Source organism: Drosophila suzukii, chromosome 2L (genome assembly GCF_043229965.1).
Source record: "Drosophila suzukii chromosome 2L, CBGP_Dsuzu_IsoJpt1.0, whole genome shotgun sequence".
Lineage (NCBI taxonomy): Eukaryota > Metazoa > Arthropoda > Insecta > Diptera > Drosophilidae > Drosophila > Drosophila suzukii.
The window spans coordinates 22847482-22864734 of record NC_092080.1 but is presented as its reverse complement, the minus strand read 5'-3'; the positions used below and the strand labels follow the sequence as shown (position 1 = coordinate 22864734).

At 37.7% G+C, this 17253-nt stretch overlaps 1 protein-coding gene across 3 annotated transcripts in view; it reads right to left on the bottom strand.

Moving 5' to 3' along the window:
* Nucleotides 1-656: 656 nt before the first annotated feature.
* The window catches only part of bru1 (bruno 1), an 84436-nt gene continuing 67839 nt past the window's right edge, over nucleotides 657-17253 (bottom strand). For 2 of the 3 annotated variants that reach the window (XM_017080073.4, XM_017080092.4), the window contains exons 5-9: nucleotides 16804-16985; nucleotides 16437-16734; nucleotides 15509-15715; nucleotides 9741-9890; nucleotides 1626-2850 (exon numbers count right to left, since the gene is read on the bottom strand). In XM_017080073.4, coding sequence (XP_016935562.3) covers nucleotides 2582-2850; nucleotides 9741-9890; nucleotides 15509-15715; nucleotides 16437-16734; nucleotides 16804-16985 — 1106 coding nt within the window. In that variant the 3' untranslated portion in view covers nucleotides 1626-2581. Of the gene's footprint in view, nucleotides 936-994; nucleotides 1085-1625; nucleotides 2851-9740; nucleotides 9891-15508; nucleotides 15716-16436; nucleotides 16735-16803; nucleotides 16986-17253 lie in introns of those variants that run through there. The other variant, XR_011605882.1, reaches the window with a different exon arrangement.

Below are 17253 nucleotides of genomic sequence, written 5' to 3'. Positions count from 1 at the left end.
GTGCCAGTAAAAATGCGCTCTCCTTTTTTAATAAAAATCATGACACCTTTTATTGATTTACTTATTCTGTTTGGATGCTGATGTGTGATTGTGTGGGGTTGTGTTGTGTAGCAATATACACTGAAGACTTAATAGATACATATAATCCATTCGCTTAACTAACTGCGTTTTATCACTAGAATTACGTTCTCGCTGTTTACTGCCTTAATATAGCCAATGCAAATATTTATCGCGGTTTTCCAAACTAATATTTCAATCTGCATCCACATTAAATGGCATTCTAATTTCATTTGTCCGAAAGGGAAATTCGCTTAATATCTAGTCAGAACACACAGCCTTGCTTTGTTTCTCTAAAAAATTACACTTAGCAGCTAATTATTAATTACACATTTAATTACACACAGAACACTTTTCACGTTAAGCTTACTCCTAAGGTGAATGCTAATTTCTGCATTGAAATTATGTTTAATTTAAAGCCACATCCAGATAGTTTGTATAAAATGCACACAGCTTAGACTCTACTTCAAACAAAGACAAACGATCAATTTGGAAACTTAGTTCAAAGCCATAAATTATTTAGCTACCCTTCCATCTGATTTGTCAATGCTTTTGTTCAGCTTCAAAACCAATTTATTATATTTGAGAACAAACTGAAACTCAGATTCTTTTCAGTTTATTTTTATAAATTTACTTTGTTAAAATTAGTTTGCTTTACAAGCATATAAAATGGCTTTTCTTGGCTATCGTACAACATGTTTGCGTATTAATTTTTTTACAGGTTTTCCAATATGTTTGTGGTTCTAAAATGTACAGTAGTTGCAAATTTGTATGCGACAGCAGTGGAATAGGCATTTATTTTTGGGATTCTCGAGACTCAAGCGGATATTTACAAGTTTCAGGGACCTATGCGCCTTCTAAAAACGATTTGCGTACAACTGAAATGAGAGGAAGAATTAGAAAACTTTATATCTAGAGAGAAAAGGGTAAAACTTACCTTTCAACTGGCGGCTTGCATCAACTACCACTTGGCTTGCCTTTCCAAAAATAAAATAAATGGCAACTCTTCCAAACGTCAACATATCATCTGGAGAATAAAAACAAGTTGAATTGGTTAATTTCTAAGTGAATATAGAACATATCTGGTTGTGTTAAAGCGTGAAGGAACCAATCGCCTTAGAGATGTTCTGAAATTAATAAAAGTAAAAAATAAAAGCATTGTCGAATTAAAATTAAGTGTGATCACATACACCAACATAATACGCAAAGAAATACCTTGTTGTATTATTAACCAAAGAACAACGTGTTAAGAACACAAAAAATAAGTACATTTTGTGTGCATTTGAAACAGAGAACAAAACTTTATTTAGATATGTATGCTGCGGGTATGAAGTGTTTACATATGTGCATGATTTTTTACATCAACAAAGTATGCTACATTAGGCACTTATCTACTTCAAAAATGTGCGACGACAGAAAGCCAAATAAACTTCAACTAAAACAGAGAGTTTACAACGAAGTGAATCATATATAATAATATAATACCAGATTTTTGTAAATTTGGATGATGTAGCGAATGATAGAAACTAAAAAATAATATAATAAACTCCATTGATAAGACTTCAACATAAATAACAAGTTTTCCATTTTTTGATTTCATTTGGTTTGTTGTCTTTTGTATGCATAGTTATTTTTTACAAATTGCATAATTAACACTGAGAAGCGTATGTGAATTTGTTTGTTCAACTAATTATAATAATAATTGTGTTACTTATAATGCGTGTTAACAAAAACATTTCCTTTTTCAATACAAATAAAAAATGTAAGTTAGTTTGGGGGTGTAACAAATCAGAAAACTAAAATCTAATTATGCACATTAGCATAAATGTAGGTATTTATATATAAAAGAGATAATCCATTGAACAGAACGAGTAACTTGTAACTATAGCTAGAATATATATCATGTGGGTATATATTTATAATAAGAACTTCATTGTGACTTGCAACATGAGAGATGAACAAATCAAACAGAAAGAGCGAGTATAAAATTATGAGATATATCAAAAACTTATAAGCTAACACTCGAACAGATCCTTGTTTTTTTTTTGTTTTTTTATATTTTGTTTCGTTTGTGAGTCATGAAAGTGTGTACAAAATGTTTAATAAAAAGGCGATGGTTCAACCAACTCGTACGACAGTTTAAAAATATGAAAACAAGTCGTAAGGGTTCAAAGGGAACTTCAACAGAAAGTTAACTAAACTACGGTCTAATAGTTGTATTATTCGTTTCTTTTTTTTTGGGTTTTGTGTTTTTTTTTCTAATTCAACATATAACGTGCTAAATCATAAGTGATTCTGTCTCTTTTTGGCACAGATTCATGTCTTTTTCTGCTCTGGTATTTGGTTTTTCATGATACGTACAACGTTGGCATTCGCATCTTCGTTTACTCTTGCAACGCGCGCGCTCTACACGGGCTACTCTTCATTCATTGACTACTCCATATTTCACAAATCTCAATATTCCTCTACTCGGTGTGTCCGGATAACCTCGCTGCTGACGGTGGGAATCCTCCGACAATGCCCTCTAGTAGGGCTTGGAGTCCTTTGGCTTCTTCAGCTGCACCTTGAGGCGCTTGGTGCCCACCTGGAAGCCGTTCATCGCCTTGATGGCCACCTGGGCCGAGTCCGGATTGTCGAACGAGACGAAGCCAAAGCACTTGGACAGGCTGGTCTGCTTGTCGATGAACACCTTGGCCGAGATCACATTGCCGAAGGGCAGGAACGTGGAGGCCAGATCCGTGTCGGTGAACTCCTGCGGCAGATGATAGATGAAAAGGTTGCAGCCCTCGGGTCCTGAAAGAAAGTAAAGGATGTTCCATTAATTTCTGATATTTTTTACAATTACGAGTCATAAATAAATATTCCAACACCTTCATAACAATAATCAAACTTTGGTTTATCCACTTTATGTAAGTAATCAGATATCATCCCTATAGTTTCTGCTGCTGCAACTAGTCCACATTATAGACCCACCTAGCAAGGAACTATTAATTAACCAGTTGCATCCTTGCACTCCCTGTGTTTTACCCATATCCCCCCTGAGTTTCCACCCACTGAACCGCAGAATACAGAGGGAAAGTTGAGCGGACAAAGAGTGAAATTACATGGGTCCAATGGCGGAGATTAGGGGAAGGGGATGGGCGCCAGCAGCAGCTGATTGCCAAGCGGAAGCGGAAATGAGGCTTCGTCCCTCTCTTTCGCACTTGTCTCGCCATCTCCTTTGCTCCCGTCAACTGTCTGCCGTACGTGTGTGGGTGTGACACTTTGTTTAGCAGCACGTGCTATTGCGACTGCTGACATCGTCATCATTATCTTTCGGGGCATTATCATCGCCATTCCCGGCGTTATCATCATCGCCCCGTCCCTGTCTGCCGCCCTATCCCTATCCCCGTCCCTGTCACACGCACATTAACGTGGCTCGCGCCTCGTGCTGCGGTTGCACTTTTCGTGCAAATTACTGTCAACGTCACTGGCAATGAGCAGTCAGCAGTCAGCAGTAATACAACCCACCAGCATCCGAAATCCAAGGCACCCAGCTCGGATAGAAAGAGATGGAAAGTGGGGTGCTGGAGAGAGAGGGGTGAAAGCAGTGCCAGCAGTCGCGTTTTCACTTTCGTGAAGCTTTTTAATGACAGCAAAACGCTTCAAATGGCAGCTGGCATTTTGCGGTCCTGTCTTTCAATTTGATCTGGATAAAACACAAAAAAAAAGAAAAGAAATAAAAAAAACGCCTATGTGTATTCGCATTTCGAAAGAATACAAAACATCGAAAAATAATTGACACTCAAATATTACAAATTTAAAATAACTTAATATTAAAAATACTTTTATCTAAGATTATAAAATCTTTATAATTCTAAAAACTAATTGCCCACCACAACACTAAATTAACCACTTTATATGATAGCTGAACAATGAATGAATCCATATATAAAAGCCTTATAAACTTAAGAAATGCTTTAGTGCATCAATCTTAAGTATCTTGATGTGTGTTTTCCTTTCTTTCGGTTTTTAATTTTACAAAACTCATGAATCTCCTCACGATGTCCCACTCATCATTAAAGCAAACTGTTACACTCTTTGATGAGTCCCCTCCCACACCCACACACACGCTGAGATTCACACTCGCTGTAATCGGATAAGTTTGTAGTGGTTCCAGGACATCATGCACCACCCACGGCCACCACGGCGGCATCCATAACTCTCACTCCATCATCGTTTGCCACAAGCACTGCTATTGATCACCTTGATGTATGGGTTGGCCACCGTAGGCCTGCAATCCCAGTAGGTTCCTCCTCAATCCGCCCACTCAGGCCTCCCCCAGTGCCACGCCCTCGAGGTAAACTGACTGCTGACAGATTGCCCGACGCTGATGCGATTACAAAATGAAGCCAAATTGAATGGCGAAGAAAGCTGCTCCTCCGGAGGCATCTCCTTCGGTCACAAGCCGTTGACGTTGCCAGGATTTTAATATTAATTGACTCGGGGCTCTCGTCATGCACTTGTTGCTTTGAAATTTTGCACGCCCATCAATTAATTTAGGCTCAGGATGGGGGAACGAAACGGGAAGTAAAAAGTCCAATTAAAAGTGCTTCAAGCTATTGAATTACGCGACTAACAAGCGACACGTGTGGCTCGACACGATACATAATTAGATGAAAGGACAAATGTGAAGGCAGGCGGCACGAGATGTTTCTAAGGCAACAAATTAAGGTAACAATTTTGAATGACACTCGACAATTTCCTGGAAGATTTCAAGTTGGTGGAAAAAACATACCCACATAAAATTCAGAAAATTCTTCAGTAAAATTTGTTTTTGTTCGTTCCTAAGGCGAATTTCTAAGAATTTTTCATTAAATGAAAACATTAAACTAAGGCTGCTCATTAGATTATTACGAGGGGACTTTTGCAAGTATTAAATTTCGAGTAAATTTTTTTAAAAGATTTGATTCATTCAATTCAAAAAGCAATGCAATTTCTTTTGATTATGTCTATATCATTAGTTACCAACTTTAACATAGAATGAATAAAGCACAACTATTTATTCTGACTTTATGCTATACCAATTTTAGTCCGCATTACATTTCCTTAACCACAAAATTTATATCCAAAACTAAATCCATATGCAGTCTGGTTTTACTCAACTTTATATAAATTCAGTTGGCTGTCAACTGCAAAATGTTTTCCACTCATTTTGGTAACCAGAAATGTGTAACTTCTTGGAATCCGCACAGGATTCCCCCTCTCCATCGCTCCGCACATACAAATAAACTTCCTGTTTTGTTTTTTCCCAACTCAAATTTGTTGGTTTCATTTTTTTGGTTGGAATTTTTCAGTGTGCGAAAAACGATTTCCTATATTGCATTTTCCTCTTCCGTCGAGCAAAGATGCGGCATCCGCCTTGGCAATGTCGCCTGCCCTCTTCGCTATTGATGCACTTGCATGCTGGCCGGGGGAATAAGAGATGTTACTTGCAGATGCACATTCCCTCTCCCTTTCGCAGTTAGGACCAGCATTTTTGCCATTTTCCTGGCTGTCGCGCTCACCGAAGTGAGCTGGCGAAAGTCCTCCTTTATTTTCCTATTCCTCTCAAGGGCACGAACGAGGCGGAAGGAAGCCAAATGGAATCTATGGCACATAAGCTACAGTTCCAGATCTGCCTGCACATATATCTGAGATTCTTTATTGATTTTAACGCGACTTGTGCATATAGCTGCAGTGGGAGAAATTGTGATAGAAATTCTCCGTTCTTGAATAGTTTGTCGAATTTATGGTTGAACCTTTTGCAGAATGTTGTCCAAAAAATATTCGTGGACACTTTGTTGAGTATGTTTTTGAATAAACACGTTTTGATAAACACGTTGTTGAATATGTTGTTCAATACGTAATGGAAAATTGTTGAATATGTAGTTGAATATATAGTTGAATATGTTGTTGAATATGTTGTTGAATATGTAGTTGAACATGTAGTTGAACATGTAGTTGAACATGTAGTTGAACTGTTGTTGAACATGTTGTTGAATATGTTGTTGAATATGTTGTTGAATATTTTGTTGAATATGTTGTGGAATATGTTGTTGAATATGTTGTTGAATATGTTGTGGAATATATTGTTGAATATGTTGTTGGATATGTTGTTGAATATGTTGTTGAATATGTTGCTGAGTATGTTATTAAATTTGTTATTGAATTTGTTGATGAATATGTTGTTGTATTTTTGAATAAATTTATCTGGTTTTTATCTTGTTAAATATCTACTTTATATAAGCTTTATATCTTATTAAACAACGCACAGAATATTTCGTTGCAATTCTTGTTGAATATCTTGTTAATATTTTGTTGTGTTTTCATTTCTCCACTTCATAACCATAACCACTCACTTGCAGGCTCATCCCCTTTATAATAATTCCAACTACCTCCCAGAGCAAAAGTCGCAAATCTGCGATGTCTCCGGCCACCTCTTCTGCTCCCCGAATCGCCCTCGCCTTCTTTCTGCACATACAACATTTGGTTATTTTATATTCCGACTTCCGGCTTATGCACATGACTTTAATCCGGATGCAGCCGGAAGGAGAGGCGACCGCTGCCGCCTTAGGGTCACCCATGCGATGATGAAGGCGGGGGATTCCCATCGTCTGTCACTGTCATATTTGTTGCCTTCCTTCCGTCCCTTTCTCGACCAGAGTTCTCGTCCTCTTGGTCCCTTAAGCATAGTCCTGCGCCGCTTATGATTTTTTAAAATTATTTTCCAACATATTTTTTATATATTTGTATTTATTTTATTTTGCTGCTTTTGCCTCTGTTTCCTGCTTAATTTTGTGCCTGTCGTCTGGGCCTGTCTACACGCTTATAAGTTGTTTCCTGCTCCCCAGCCCATCCTTATCTTCCGCTTAAACTCCCACTATCGTCCTCTTCCGCTTTCTGTTGTGGAACTGTCGTCACTTGATAAATTTCACATGTTGAGAATTTATCTGCACTAGACATTGTTGTTGCAGTTTTTCCTGCCCTTTTGCCCTACGCAGATTGCATAAATCCGACATTTTTAGGATTTTCTCAAACATATTTTTTCCCTGACTTCAGGGTTTAGACGAAATACGCTTTGTAGTAGTAAGGGGAAGATTTTAATTGTGGCTTAAAAAAAAACACTTTGCTTTAAATCTAATAAGGAAGATACCAAAAATGTCCAGTAAATTAGTGGAATATATGGTAAAGTTTTTTAGCAATACGTATGTTTAAAAAATGCTATAAGTGTACAGTCAAATTTAAGGTCGCCTTTAAACTCTCCTTTTTTATTCTGTCAAATCAGAGTCAATTACCCATTAACCACTTTCTGTCTGTATCTTCCTTATCTCATCCAATAATTATATAGAGCTTAGGTCATCCCACCCTCCTGATGGGTCGACTTTCATTTAAGCAGGTCCCAGTCATCTATGATAGTTTTTCACAATCCAACCAAGCGAGGCGAAACATGGCAGCTCACATTTCGCATTTGGGCTAGCAGGAGCAATTTGTTGTGCTTCCACAGACAGCACCACACAATCCTCGCTTCCTCGGGACTGTGACCCTGCGTCTCGTTGGAATTTGTTGTTGCAGTTGGTCAGGAGGGAATTTTCGGCGACGTCATGAGTCAACAGAGCAAACAAGGAGTCGCACAAAAGGACGAGGCAAGCAGAATTGAAGGAGTCGTGGGAGACGAAGATGAACCGGGGGACAAAGGACGAGCGAGTCACTCAACTGCAAAAATATATCTCACTATATGGTGCATAGCATGCACCGCAAAAAAGCAAATAATGGTTAAGGCCGAATTCGTACCAAATACAATTTAAAGTAAAGTATAATTTTAAAAATTAAATCAAGGTTTCATTAAAAATAAAATAGTAATAGTAATTTTGAAAGCTTATTTTTTCCCTCTGCACTTACACATCAAATGAAGCACCCCCGGCACTCCCATCCACTCAAAGGATGTTTGCTTATGTAACCGGAAATATGGCAAAAAGTGCAATGCCAAAACATTTTCCATTGCATTTTGCCCAGCATTTCGAACATCTCCCTGCTGCAACTTTAATGTTATGTGTGCCAAAGTACACACCCAGGCACACAAATCCACGGGGGGCGGGAAAAGAAATGCTCAGTTGCCATATTTCCCGATATCGACAGCGACGTCTGACTAATGGAATTGTGTGTCAAGTGTGTGTAATATTTACACTGTGTCGGGAGCTGATAAAAGTTTAAGCCCCACCGAAAGCGCTCCTCATAAATTCTCCTTAGCGAGTGTGAGATGGGAGCAGAAGTGGAGTATATGAGATGATTGATCTTATTGATTTTTGCTACATCTCTGCAGGCATTGGCTTATGGCATTGAAGGATTTGTGTCAGCAGAAGACATTCGATTGCGGATTAAAGGGGCGTTGTGCACACATTCAGGAGGGCAGGGCAAAGGCGATTGAAATTCTTGCAAGATGGTTTGGATTTGGATTGGTGATTCTGATTTGTAGGGGCTCGAAATCTACTCGGGACCAATCTTGCAGTTATGAAAATGCCCATCTGACATTGCGCTTCTCTCTCTCATCCCAAAATCCCGTACTTTATCCAACTGCATAACATTTGATAGATGACTTTTCATATAAAACTAAGGCCCCTTTCCTCCAGCACAATAAAAGCGACGCGAACAATGGCACAACTAAAACTAAGTAGATTAGACAGACATCCACAAAATGTCCATGACAAGTGGGATTCGGGAAATAGGGGGTTACGTGAAGGAAGGGCAATGTGGGTGGAAATAATGCTGAGCCAACGAGCAGAAAACAGCAAAAAAGGATGCAAAAAATAACCGCATCACGAGCGAATGACGCTGACAGCAATGAGCGGGTTTAATGCATGTGATGTTGCATCAGAAGCAGAAGCAAATACAATTGCAGATGTGAAAATGGCAGTGGGAATGTCCATTGTTTGGATACCCTATCCATTGGGATGCAATTTGAAGTGTACTTTGATTTAATGTAATATACCTAAGATCAATATAAAGTGTTTGACTTAAGAATTGCGAGGAAAAATATCGTTTATGGGTAGTGCTTAAATACAAAATGTTATTATCAATTAATTACTGTGAACAGTAATATTAATTTTTCCAATTCCTCGTTACTTTCACCAACTCTTTGGTAAGAGTTTTTAGAGAACCAACTTACGTAACCAAAAAAGAGTAGCGCAGAGGATAAAGTGTGGACCGAACGATTTGGTATTGGACTGACACGACCGCAGTAGCATTCGTTCGGGCATTTACTACATTTATCAAAATGTCAGGCTTTTAGACATTTCTATTTCTAACGTGTGCGCGTAACTTCCCCACCTTTTCTCCTCCCTAAATACCACTTTGATTACCCACGGAATTGCCAACAAGCCAGAAAAGAGTCTAAACTTAGGATTCCCTATAAAACAATAGAACAATGACCGACAAAATTTTTCAATATTTTGTTGAGATAACAAATAAATTTGTAAGGGAACATATATGTTGTTCATGAAAAAACCTTTTGTAATTTAATACTAGTTTAAATATTGAATATATATATATGGCTGAATGCTCCTTGTGTGTTTCACTCAGATTCAAATTGTTTATTTTATTGTTGAAATACCATTTTGGCAAGTTCTATAATATTTATTTCAGTGTATTTTCAGTGGGTCACTCACCTTCGATCTGCTTTCCCGCAGCGGCGGCGGCTGCGGCACTGAGGGCCACGCTGGCCAGCGGCGAAGTGGACAATGCACTGGCGCTTCCAAATTGCGGTAGACCGGCGGCTGTTGACATATATGCCGATGCCAACGGATTCGGATCTGACCCTATATGGATGAAGAGATGAGTGGAGAATTTTAGTTCGTGTCATGCTAAAGCAAATTTTAAAATATCGTTGCGTAAATGAGAAAGGTTTGCTATACCAAACGGAAAATTAAGCATAAAACTCATCATTAAATATTTCCATCTCATGTGTGATACTAAAAAATGTTATTAATACCGAAAAGTTTAGATTTAAAAATAAAAAAAGGTTTATATCAGATACTATCATACACTTGTAATCTAAAACTGATATTTCTGAAATGGAATTGGTATCACATAATTTTTTTGGCAGAATATATAACCAGTGATTTCACTGTACAATTATTATTTAGTTGGTATCGTTTCGTCAGACGTAATTAATCATCGAATTTTGTGCCCTGCGACGCGGGCGACATTTGATTATTTTACAAAGCACACACATGACACATCCGCAATAGCCAATCTGAAATTAATTTGTCTCTGTGCGATGTTGGTTGTGTTCTGGTTTCGGGTTTTGTGTAATTTGACGCCTGTTGTTTGTTATTTAGTTGTTTTGCGTGTTTCGCCATTGGCCGTCAGGCAATGCAATTTTGTGGTTTGCAATCCGCCCCTGACCACCACTACCAATTTTCGCCCCTTTACACCCCCTTGGCGCCAACCATGATCGCCGTTATTAATGAGTTTTGCAAACCTTTCGAATGGGGTCGAAACACTGCGAGTGCAATGCCCAAATAACTATATATATGCAAAATGGGCCCAATAACCAGTATCTTTGGATATTCCAACTTAGGGGAAAATATGAATTAAGATCACCAAAAAATATCCTAGTTTATTGAATTTAATTGTGCGACCCGCCTTTTCTTACGACACTTTAAAAACTTTGATCAAACGGACAACTTTACTGATTTAAATACGAAAGCAAGCAGTTAATTGAGAAATAAAAACATGGTAAATTTGCAGAAGTACGTAAGCGAAAAGTTTTGCACATATTTGCACGGAAAATTGTTTTAATTGTTGTTCAAAGTTTCGCAAAGAAAGGCAAGAAAAGTCGTCCAGTGAAGAGTGGAATATGTATGAACCCAGGGCACACTACTCATCAAGGAGCTGGCTAACTAAGTTGGCCAATAATAATACACATGAGTGGCCTGGCCTGGCCAAACAATGGCAAATTGAAGAAACAGCCGAAAGAAAGGAATAAGAAGTCGAAAACATTGCCTAAAACTGTTTTCTGGCCCGGATGTTGTCTGTTTTGTATTTGCAAGTTTTTAGTTTCAAGTTGGAAAATTGTTCGTGGAGTTCAAGTACGAAATTGTACAATTTCCAGTTCCTCCTTCATCTTATTTGCCACTTGCAGGCAGAAGACTTTTTGTTCCCACTGTTATTGTTATTTTTGCTGTTGATTTTGAAGTGCAAAAAGAAAAAGAAAGCAAAAGTGTATAAACAAACGTAATGGAGAGCGGGCTGGGAAAAAGGGAACGCCATGAAAGGAATGGCCAAGCAAAATGGAGGGGGTTCAAAACGTGTTGAAACCCTAAATCAGTTTGAAGGGCCTGAGGTTGGTAGTATAAACTACATAGTTTACTGCACTTGAACAAAACTTTGATTAAGATTTTCGGTTGTTGCTGTTGGCTTGGCTCGCTTTTGTTTTTTTACCTACTCAACTTGGAGGCGAGTTCAAAGGAGTGAGCTTCGAAAAACTTTTTGAATTGGATGCTCTTGATCTTTTGTGATGAGTGCTTGCGGAAAATCAGGCAAATGTAAGGGGGAAAAAACAAGACACACTGTGAAGACTTAAATATTTTTTTTATCTTTTTAAATTTTTTAATTAGCTTGCCCTATAAAATTACGAGTGTATAAAGTCAGTAGATAATTTTTGTTCCTTCTAAAGTGCAGAAAAACTTTAGATAATTATTTAAGAAAACAATTTAAGTTAGTTTAAAGCATAAATTATTTAAAATGTTATAATTGTTCAATATTTTTTGAAGTTTTAGAAATTTATAACATTTTCTGGGTAATAGGGCAATTATAAATAATTTGCAAACAAAAAGTGAGTGCCATATTTGTATTCCGTAGTGTAATTTAAAAAATGTACTGATCTCCCTGCAATATAGTAATTATTTCCCTTTTTCAATTAAGCCTCGTTTTTACATCCTCGTAAGTGCAACGAACAAACAAAATCCCTTTATTACTTCCATCTTCCCATTGTTAACTCTAACAATTTGTATCTCCCGCATTGTTCGTTCTAACCCCAAAACAATTAGTTCTTTTATTCCACTGCCGCCGACTTCGATACATTTTCCATAAACAATATTCGGGATGGAACAACAAACAAAGCGAGCCAAAGTCGAGAGCTCAATTTGTTTGTTCATTTTATTTGTGGCAGGCAAAGGGTGAGAGCAACAATAACAACATCAGTCACTGCCAAAAGTTTGTTACTCGTGGCAACTTGGAAAGCGATTTTGTAGTTTAGTTTATGTATCCGACCAGCAAAGAAAAAAAATACGAAACGAAAAGTTGGATTTTTTCAGCATGGGAACATGGTGAAAAAGAAGTGAGTTACAATAAGGGAGTCTCGACTATCGGATTTTCTTTATTGTTTGAATATTTCAGTAGTATTTTCCAAGGGTTCTATTTAAAAGTCTTAAATCGCATAAGAATATTAAAAAAGAAATTCTAAATTATAAATTTTTAAAATTATTTTAGTTTTATTTTATCACAACACGTTTTGTTTTTCGAGTTCCAACCTTTCGAACGAGTTAAATACACTCTTAAAGTACTGGGTATGAAAAGGCAGAAAGGACCCAGGGATAGGCGCATCCTTGCAGTCCTCGCTGTCAGCTGCACTTTGAACTGCATTTTTTTCAGTTCGAAAGGGAAGGATGTAAGAGACGGAGGACATCTCCTTCGAGTCCGAATCGTCGGACTCCATCCGCTCCCCGGGCAAAGAATTTTTAATATTTCATTAAATGAAGTGCCCGGAAATCGTTCAAGTGGCACACGATGAGCACGCACAAGTGCACAAGGGCCAAAACTCACGAAAATCCCCACAAGATAAGCTCGGAGCGAATGAGGCAGAGTGGCCAAAGGAGGGACTCTCTGCAAATCCGCTTAATTTTTGGCATTTTTCTGGTTAAGTCAGCCGCAGATTTTTCTTCTTATTTGGCCATGTTTTTTGTTCGCCTACTTCTCACTAAGATCCTCTCGAAATGAACTTGCTAAGAAAATATTTAAGAAGTAAGTGTGGAAAAGGCGGAAAATGCGGTCTGCGATGCCCGCAGATAGGCAATGACATTTCTTTTGGCCCTCGACCGAAAACTTTACTCTTTATTTTTCTGGAAAATTTTTTGTTTGTGTTATATTTGGCTTCTGTCTTTACCACATTTAAGAGGAATTTTCCTGTGGTTTTTGTTTGAAACAGGTCATAATTCTTTTTTATTTAAAAGTTTTAAGAAAGAACGAATTCCAGCTTAAACTGCTGTCGCAATTCATTGGCCTAGATCAGTTTTAAATATTTTTATGAGAATATTTTGAGGAAATTAAATTTATAACCTTAAAAATATTTTCTTTTTTCCCTTTATAATTCTAAAATATAAAAACCTTTATACTTTATGGACCTATAAACCTTTTGACCTTAATATTTTAATTCCCTATTGCCGCTTTTATTACCAGCTGCAACTGCAGAAATGGAAGCTGAGAAGTGAGAAATGAAGACTGTGAACTGAGCAGAAAGCATTGCAATTTCCCCAAAGCGAAAAAGTCAATGAGCCCAAGAAGGAGCCGTGCAGCAACAACTCGTCGTCCTTTATTCCCCATGTCCCATTTCCCAGGAACCAACTCCTCGTAACTTCGTTCCCCTTTCTCCAGGGGCTTCTGGTGCAATAAGTTCCGTGTTGTTAATTTCGCAAGAGAGTGTAACTTGTAATTTTGTATGTTGTAGGGTCTCCGGTACTCCAGATAAAGCCAGCCCTTCTCAGTTCCCCTCCTCCGGAGATATGGCCACCGATTCTCTACGGACTGGTGACGTAAAGCAGGCGACGTTAAACAAGCGCGTTACGGTGCACGTGAACGTTACGTCGAATGCTTCGTTGACTTTAACTATCAAACTTAATAACACACACATTTTTTTATGACAAAATGAAAATGAAAGCAGCATCCCTCAGCAGGTGATGAAAACTCAAGAAAATTGCGGAAAACTTGGCATACTCAAGAGTATTAGAGAAATAAAAGCATTTTGATTTAAGAGCACTGAAATTGAAATCATATTTAAGTAGGAATTAAATATTTATGGACTAATTAAATAATGGTTTAAATATTAAAATTGAAATTGCCACAGCATGGAAATGAAAAGCCAGACTTTGAAAATGTGGTCATATTCAATAAATTCTCACCTTTCTTTTTGGCTGCGTTCAGTCCACATTTATTTATACGATTTGCAATGATTTTTAAGTAGAGAGTAGAAAGTATATTTTCATTAATGGACAGATTTTCAAAACAAAAAATATCAGGATTGGAAATAAAGCTTAATAGATTTTTTATTTTGTAAAACAAAAACCAGAAAAATGAAAACTAAAACAGGGAAAATGTTGACCATTTTCATAAATTCAAGGGATTCTCACCTGATTTTTTGGCTGCTGCCTTTTTGCCCAAGAGGCCTGCATTAATTCCACATTAATTTAAACGATTAGGTTAGCAATGTTTAAGTAGATAGAAAAGAATACACTTGTGTTAGTAGAAGACTAATTAATTCTTCCAAACTTATTAGACTAGACCCGCCGATGACGTCAATCCACTTATCGCATTTGGGGAAAACATATTTTTTCGGCTATTTTTAGACAATCCGGTGAGTTTCCTCTCCAATGAAGATTGACAAGACCATCATTGTAATTTGTTTTCCTTGGATAAGTTGGAAAAACTGAAGACGGCGGGCGGTGGAAGGAAAAGCAGGGGGTCAACAAAATCAAGCTAATTGGGCACTTTGCATGTCAGATGATGACACATTACTTGTTAGCAACGAAACCAGGAATAGAAAAGCAATTTCGTTGAGTTTTTTGAGTGGAAAGTTTACCTCATTATTGATGAATTAAATTAGGAGAGCGAATGAATGTTAATGAGGCCATCGATTGGTTTATTTGCGTTATTTTATACTAAAAGCAAGGGTAATGCATAATTTATTAGAATTTAATTAAGCATTAAAAGGGAACTCTATATATACTCTGGCAGTATGAATTGTCTTTTAAGGCTGTTCCTCTCACACTTGTCATAATATTCTTTCACCCCGAAATAACTTTCTTATAACCCAATAACCATTCGACACTCATTTAAGACAATAACCAGGACAGCAACATAATTAGAAATCGATAAAAGAAACACTAAGCAACGGGATGGAAAAAGAAAGTGCGTCGGAAAGAAAGGCGAGCAACAGGCTGACGAGAAAGTAGAGGAGCGGAAAAACCCTGTGACGCACAAGCTAACTTCAATACGGAAATGAGAAAAAATTAGATAATTAGCTAAGGCAACTGATGGGTAAGATAAGTTTGGGGCGGATTATGGAATGTGGCACACCCTGATGAATTATTAACCAGGGAACCTTCACTTTTTTCCCTTAACTATCCAATTGATATTAAATGGGGTGGGGAAAACTTACAGAGCAGCGCAGCCGTGTTGGTCAGTTGGGCACTTCCCGGCGATGAGGCAGCGGCTGCTGCGGCGGCGGCATTCGAGAGACTTGGCTGCGTCATGGCCGCTATGGCCGCCAAATTCTGGACGGTCATCGGGGTCAAAAGGCCAGCGGCCGCAACGGCGCTGGTGTCCGTCGCCGAGCTGCTCTGCTGGGCTCCCAGACCGGTGAGGGCTGTAAAGGGATAATATAAGATGAGATTGTATTAGACAGTGTTTGCTAATATTAAGACTAAAGAGAAATATACAAAGAACCTTCAAAATCTTATAAATTTTGCTAAAATGATTGGTTTCATATGAAGGTCAAGCATTATATTTCTTATATAAAAAATAAATATAATTTTAGATCAGCTATTCACTATTTTTTATAAATATTAACATAAAATATTGTATCACAAAGTTAAGTACCAAAACATTAGACATAGAAAATAAATGACTTTTAATTATACAAGTAATACCGCTTAAAACTTATCATATTAACATAATACTTTATACAATAAATAATTGTACTATTTCAAAACTGTTTCCTAACATGAAATTAACCTTTAATTTTAATAAGATTATGTTTAAGTTATTGGCTTCTTATCAATGTCACAAAACATATTTGTTATTTATAAAATAAATGCATTTTTAGAACACCTTTATAAATCTTTACATTGAATATTCTATTGTATTGTATAGACATAGAAAATATATGACTTCTAATACCGCTTATAATACCGCTAAAAACGTATTATAAACACATAGTATATAATACAATACAAACAATTGATTGTATTATTTCAAAATACTTTTTTCTGATAAATAATTTTGATTCGGATATAACAACGATCACTATTTGCTGAACAAACAAAGATCCGTTGATCAGGGGTGTATATTTGCCACAATGTCCTCACCTTGGAGCAACTGCTGCTGCAGTCCAACCGCCTGCAGTTGCTGCAGCAGTTGGATGGAGGCCGGAGTGATGGCATCGGCGCCGAGGACCGGCGAAGGCTGCTGCGGCGGGTTGGGCAGAATGGGCGTGGTCACGCTGGTGGCCGTCTGCCCCAGCGGAATATTGATGTTGCTGGCCAGGTTCCACAGGTTGGCCTGGATCTGCTGGATCTTCTTCTGCTCCTTCTCCTTCTGCGTGTCGGCGAACTTGACGACCAGCGGCGATGTGCAGCCCTCCATGATCTTGTTCTGGCTTAGGGTCTATAAGGACAAACAAAAAATAGAAATAAATTTTTGAAAATTTCAAGATGGTATATTTTTGGTACCCACCACTTTAATGGCCGAAATGGCAGCGTGTTTGGTGGCAAATGTGACGAAGGCACAACCTTTGCTCTGGCCGTTCTGGTCCCGAAGAACGGTGCACTCTTCGATGGCTCCGTGGACTTCAAATAGTTTGCGAACGTCGTTCTCGTTCAGCTTCTTGTTTAGCATTCCCACAAAAAGTTTGCGTTCTGTAAAGGAAAGGGTATACATTGAATTAATATTGATAAGATTAGGTACATATAAACTATAAGTACGCTAAACATGAGAACTGTGTTTGCCAACAAATCATCTATCTCGGCTCTAATATTATTGAAATGATTTACCGCCTAAAATACACATTAGTTATCCAACGATTTTAAAATATGTGTTTGTTTTTAATTGCCTCTGTTCAACATATATATTTTCTACGACTATATTGTTTTGCCATTATAAAGGTAGCTAAACACAAATTTGGCA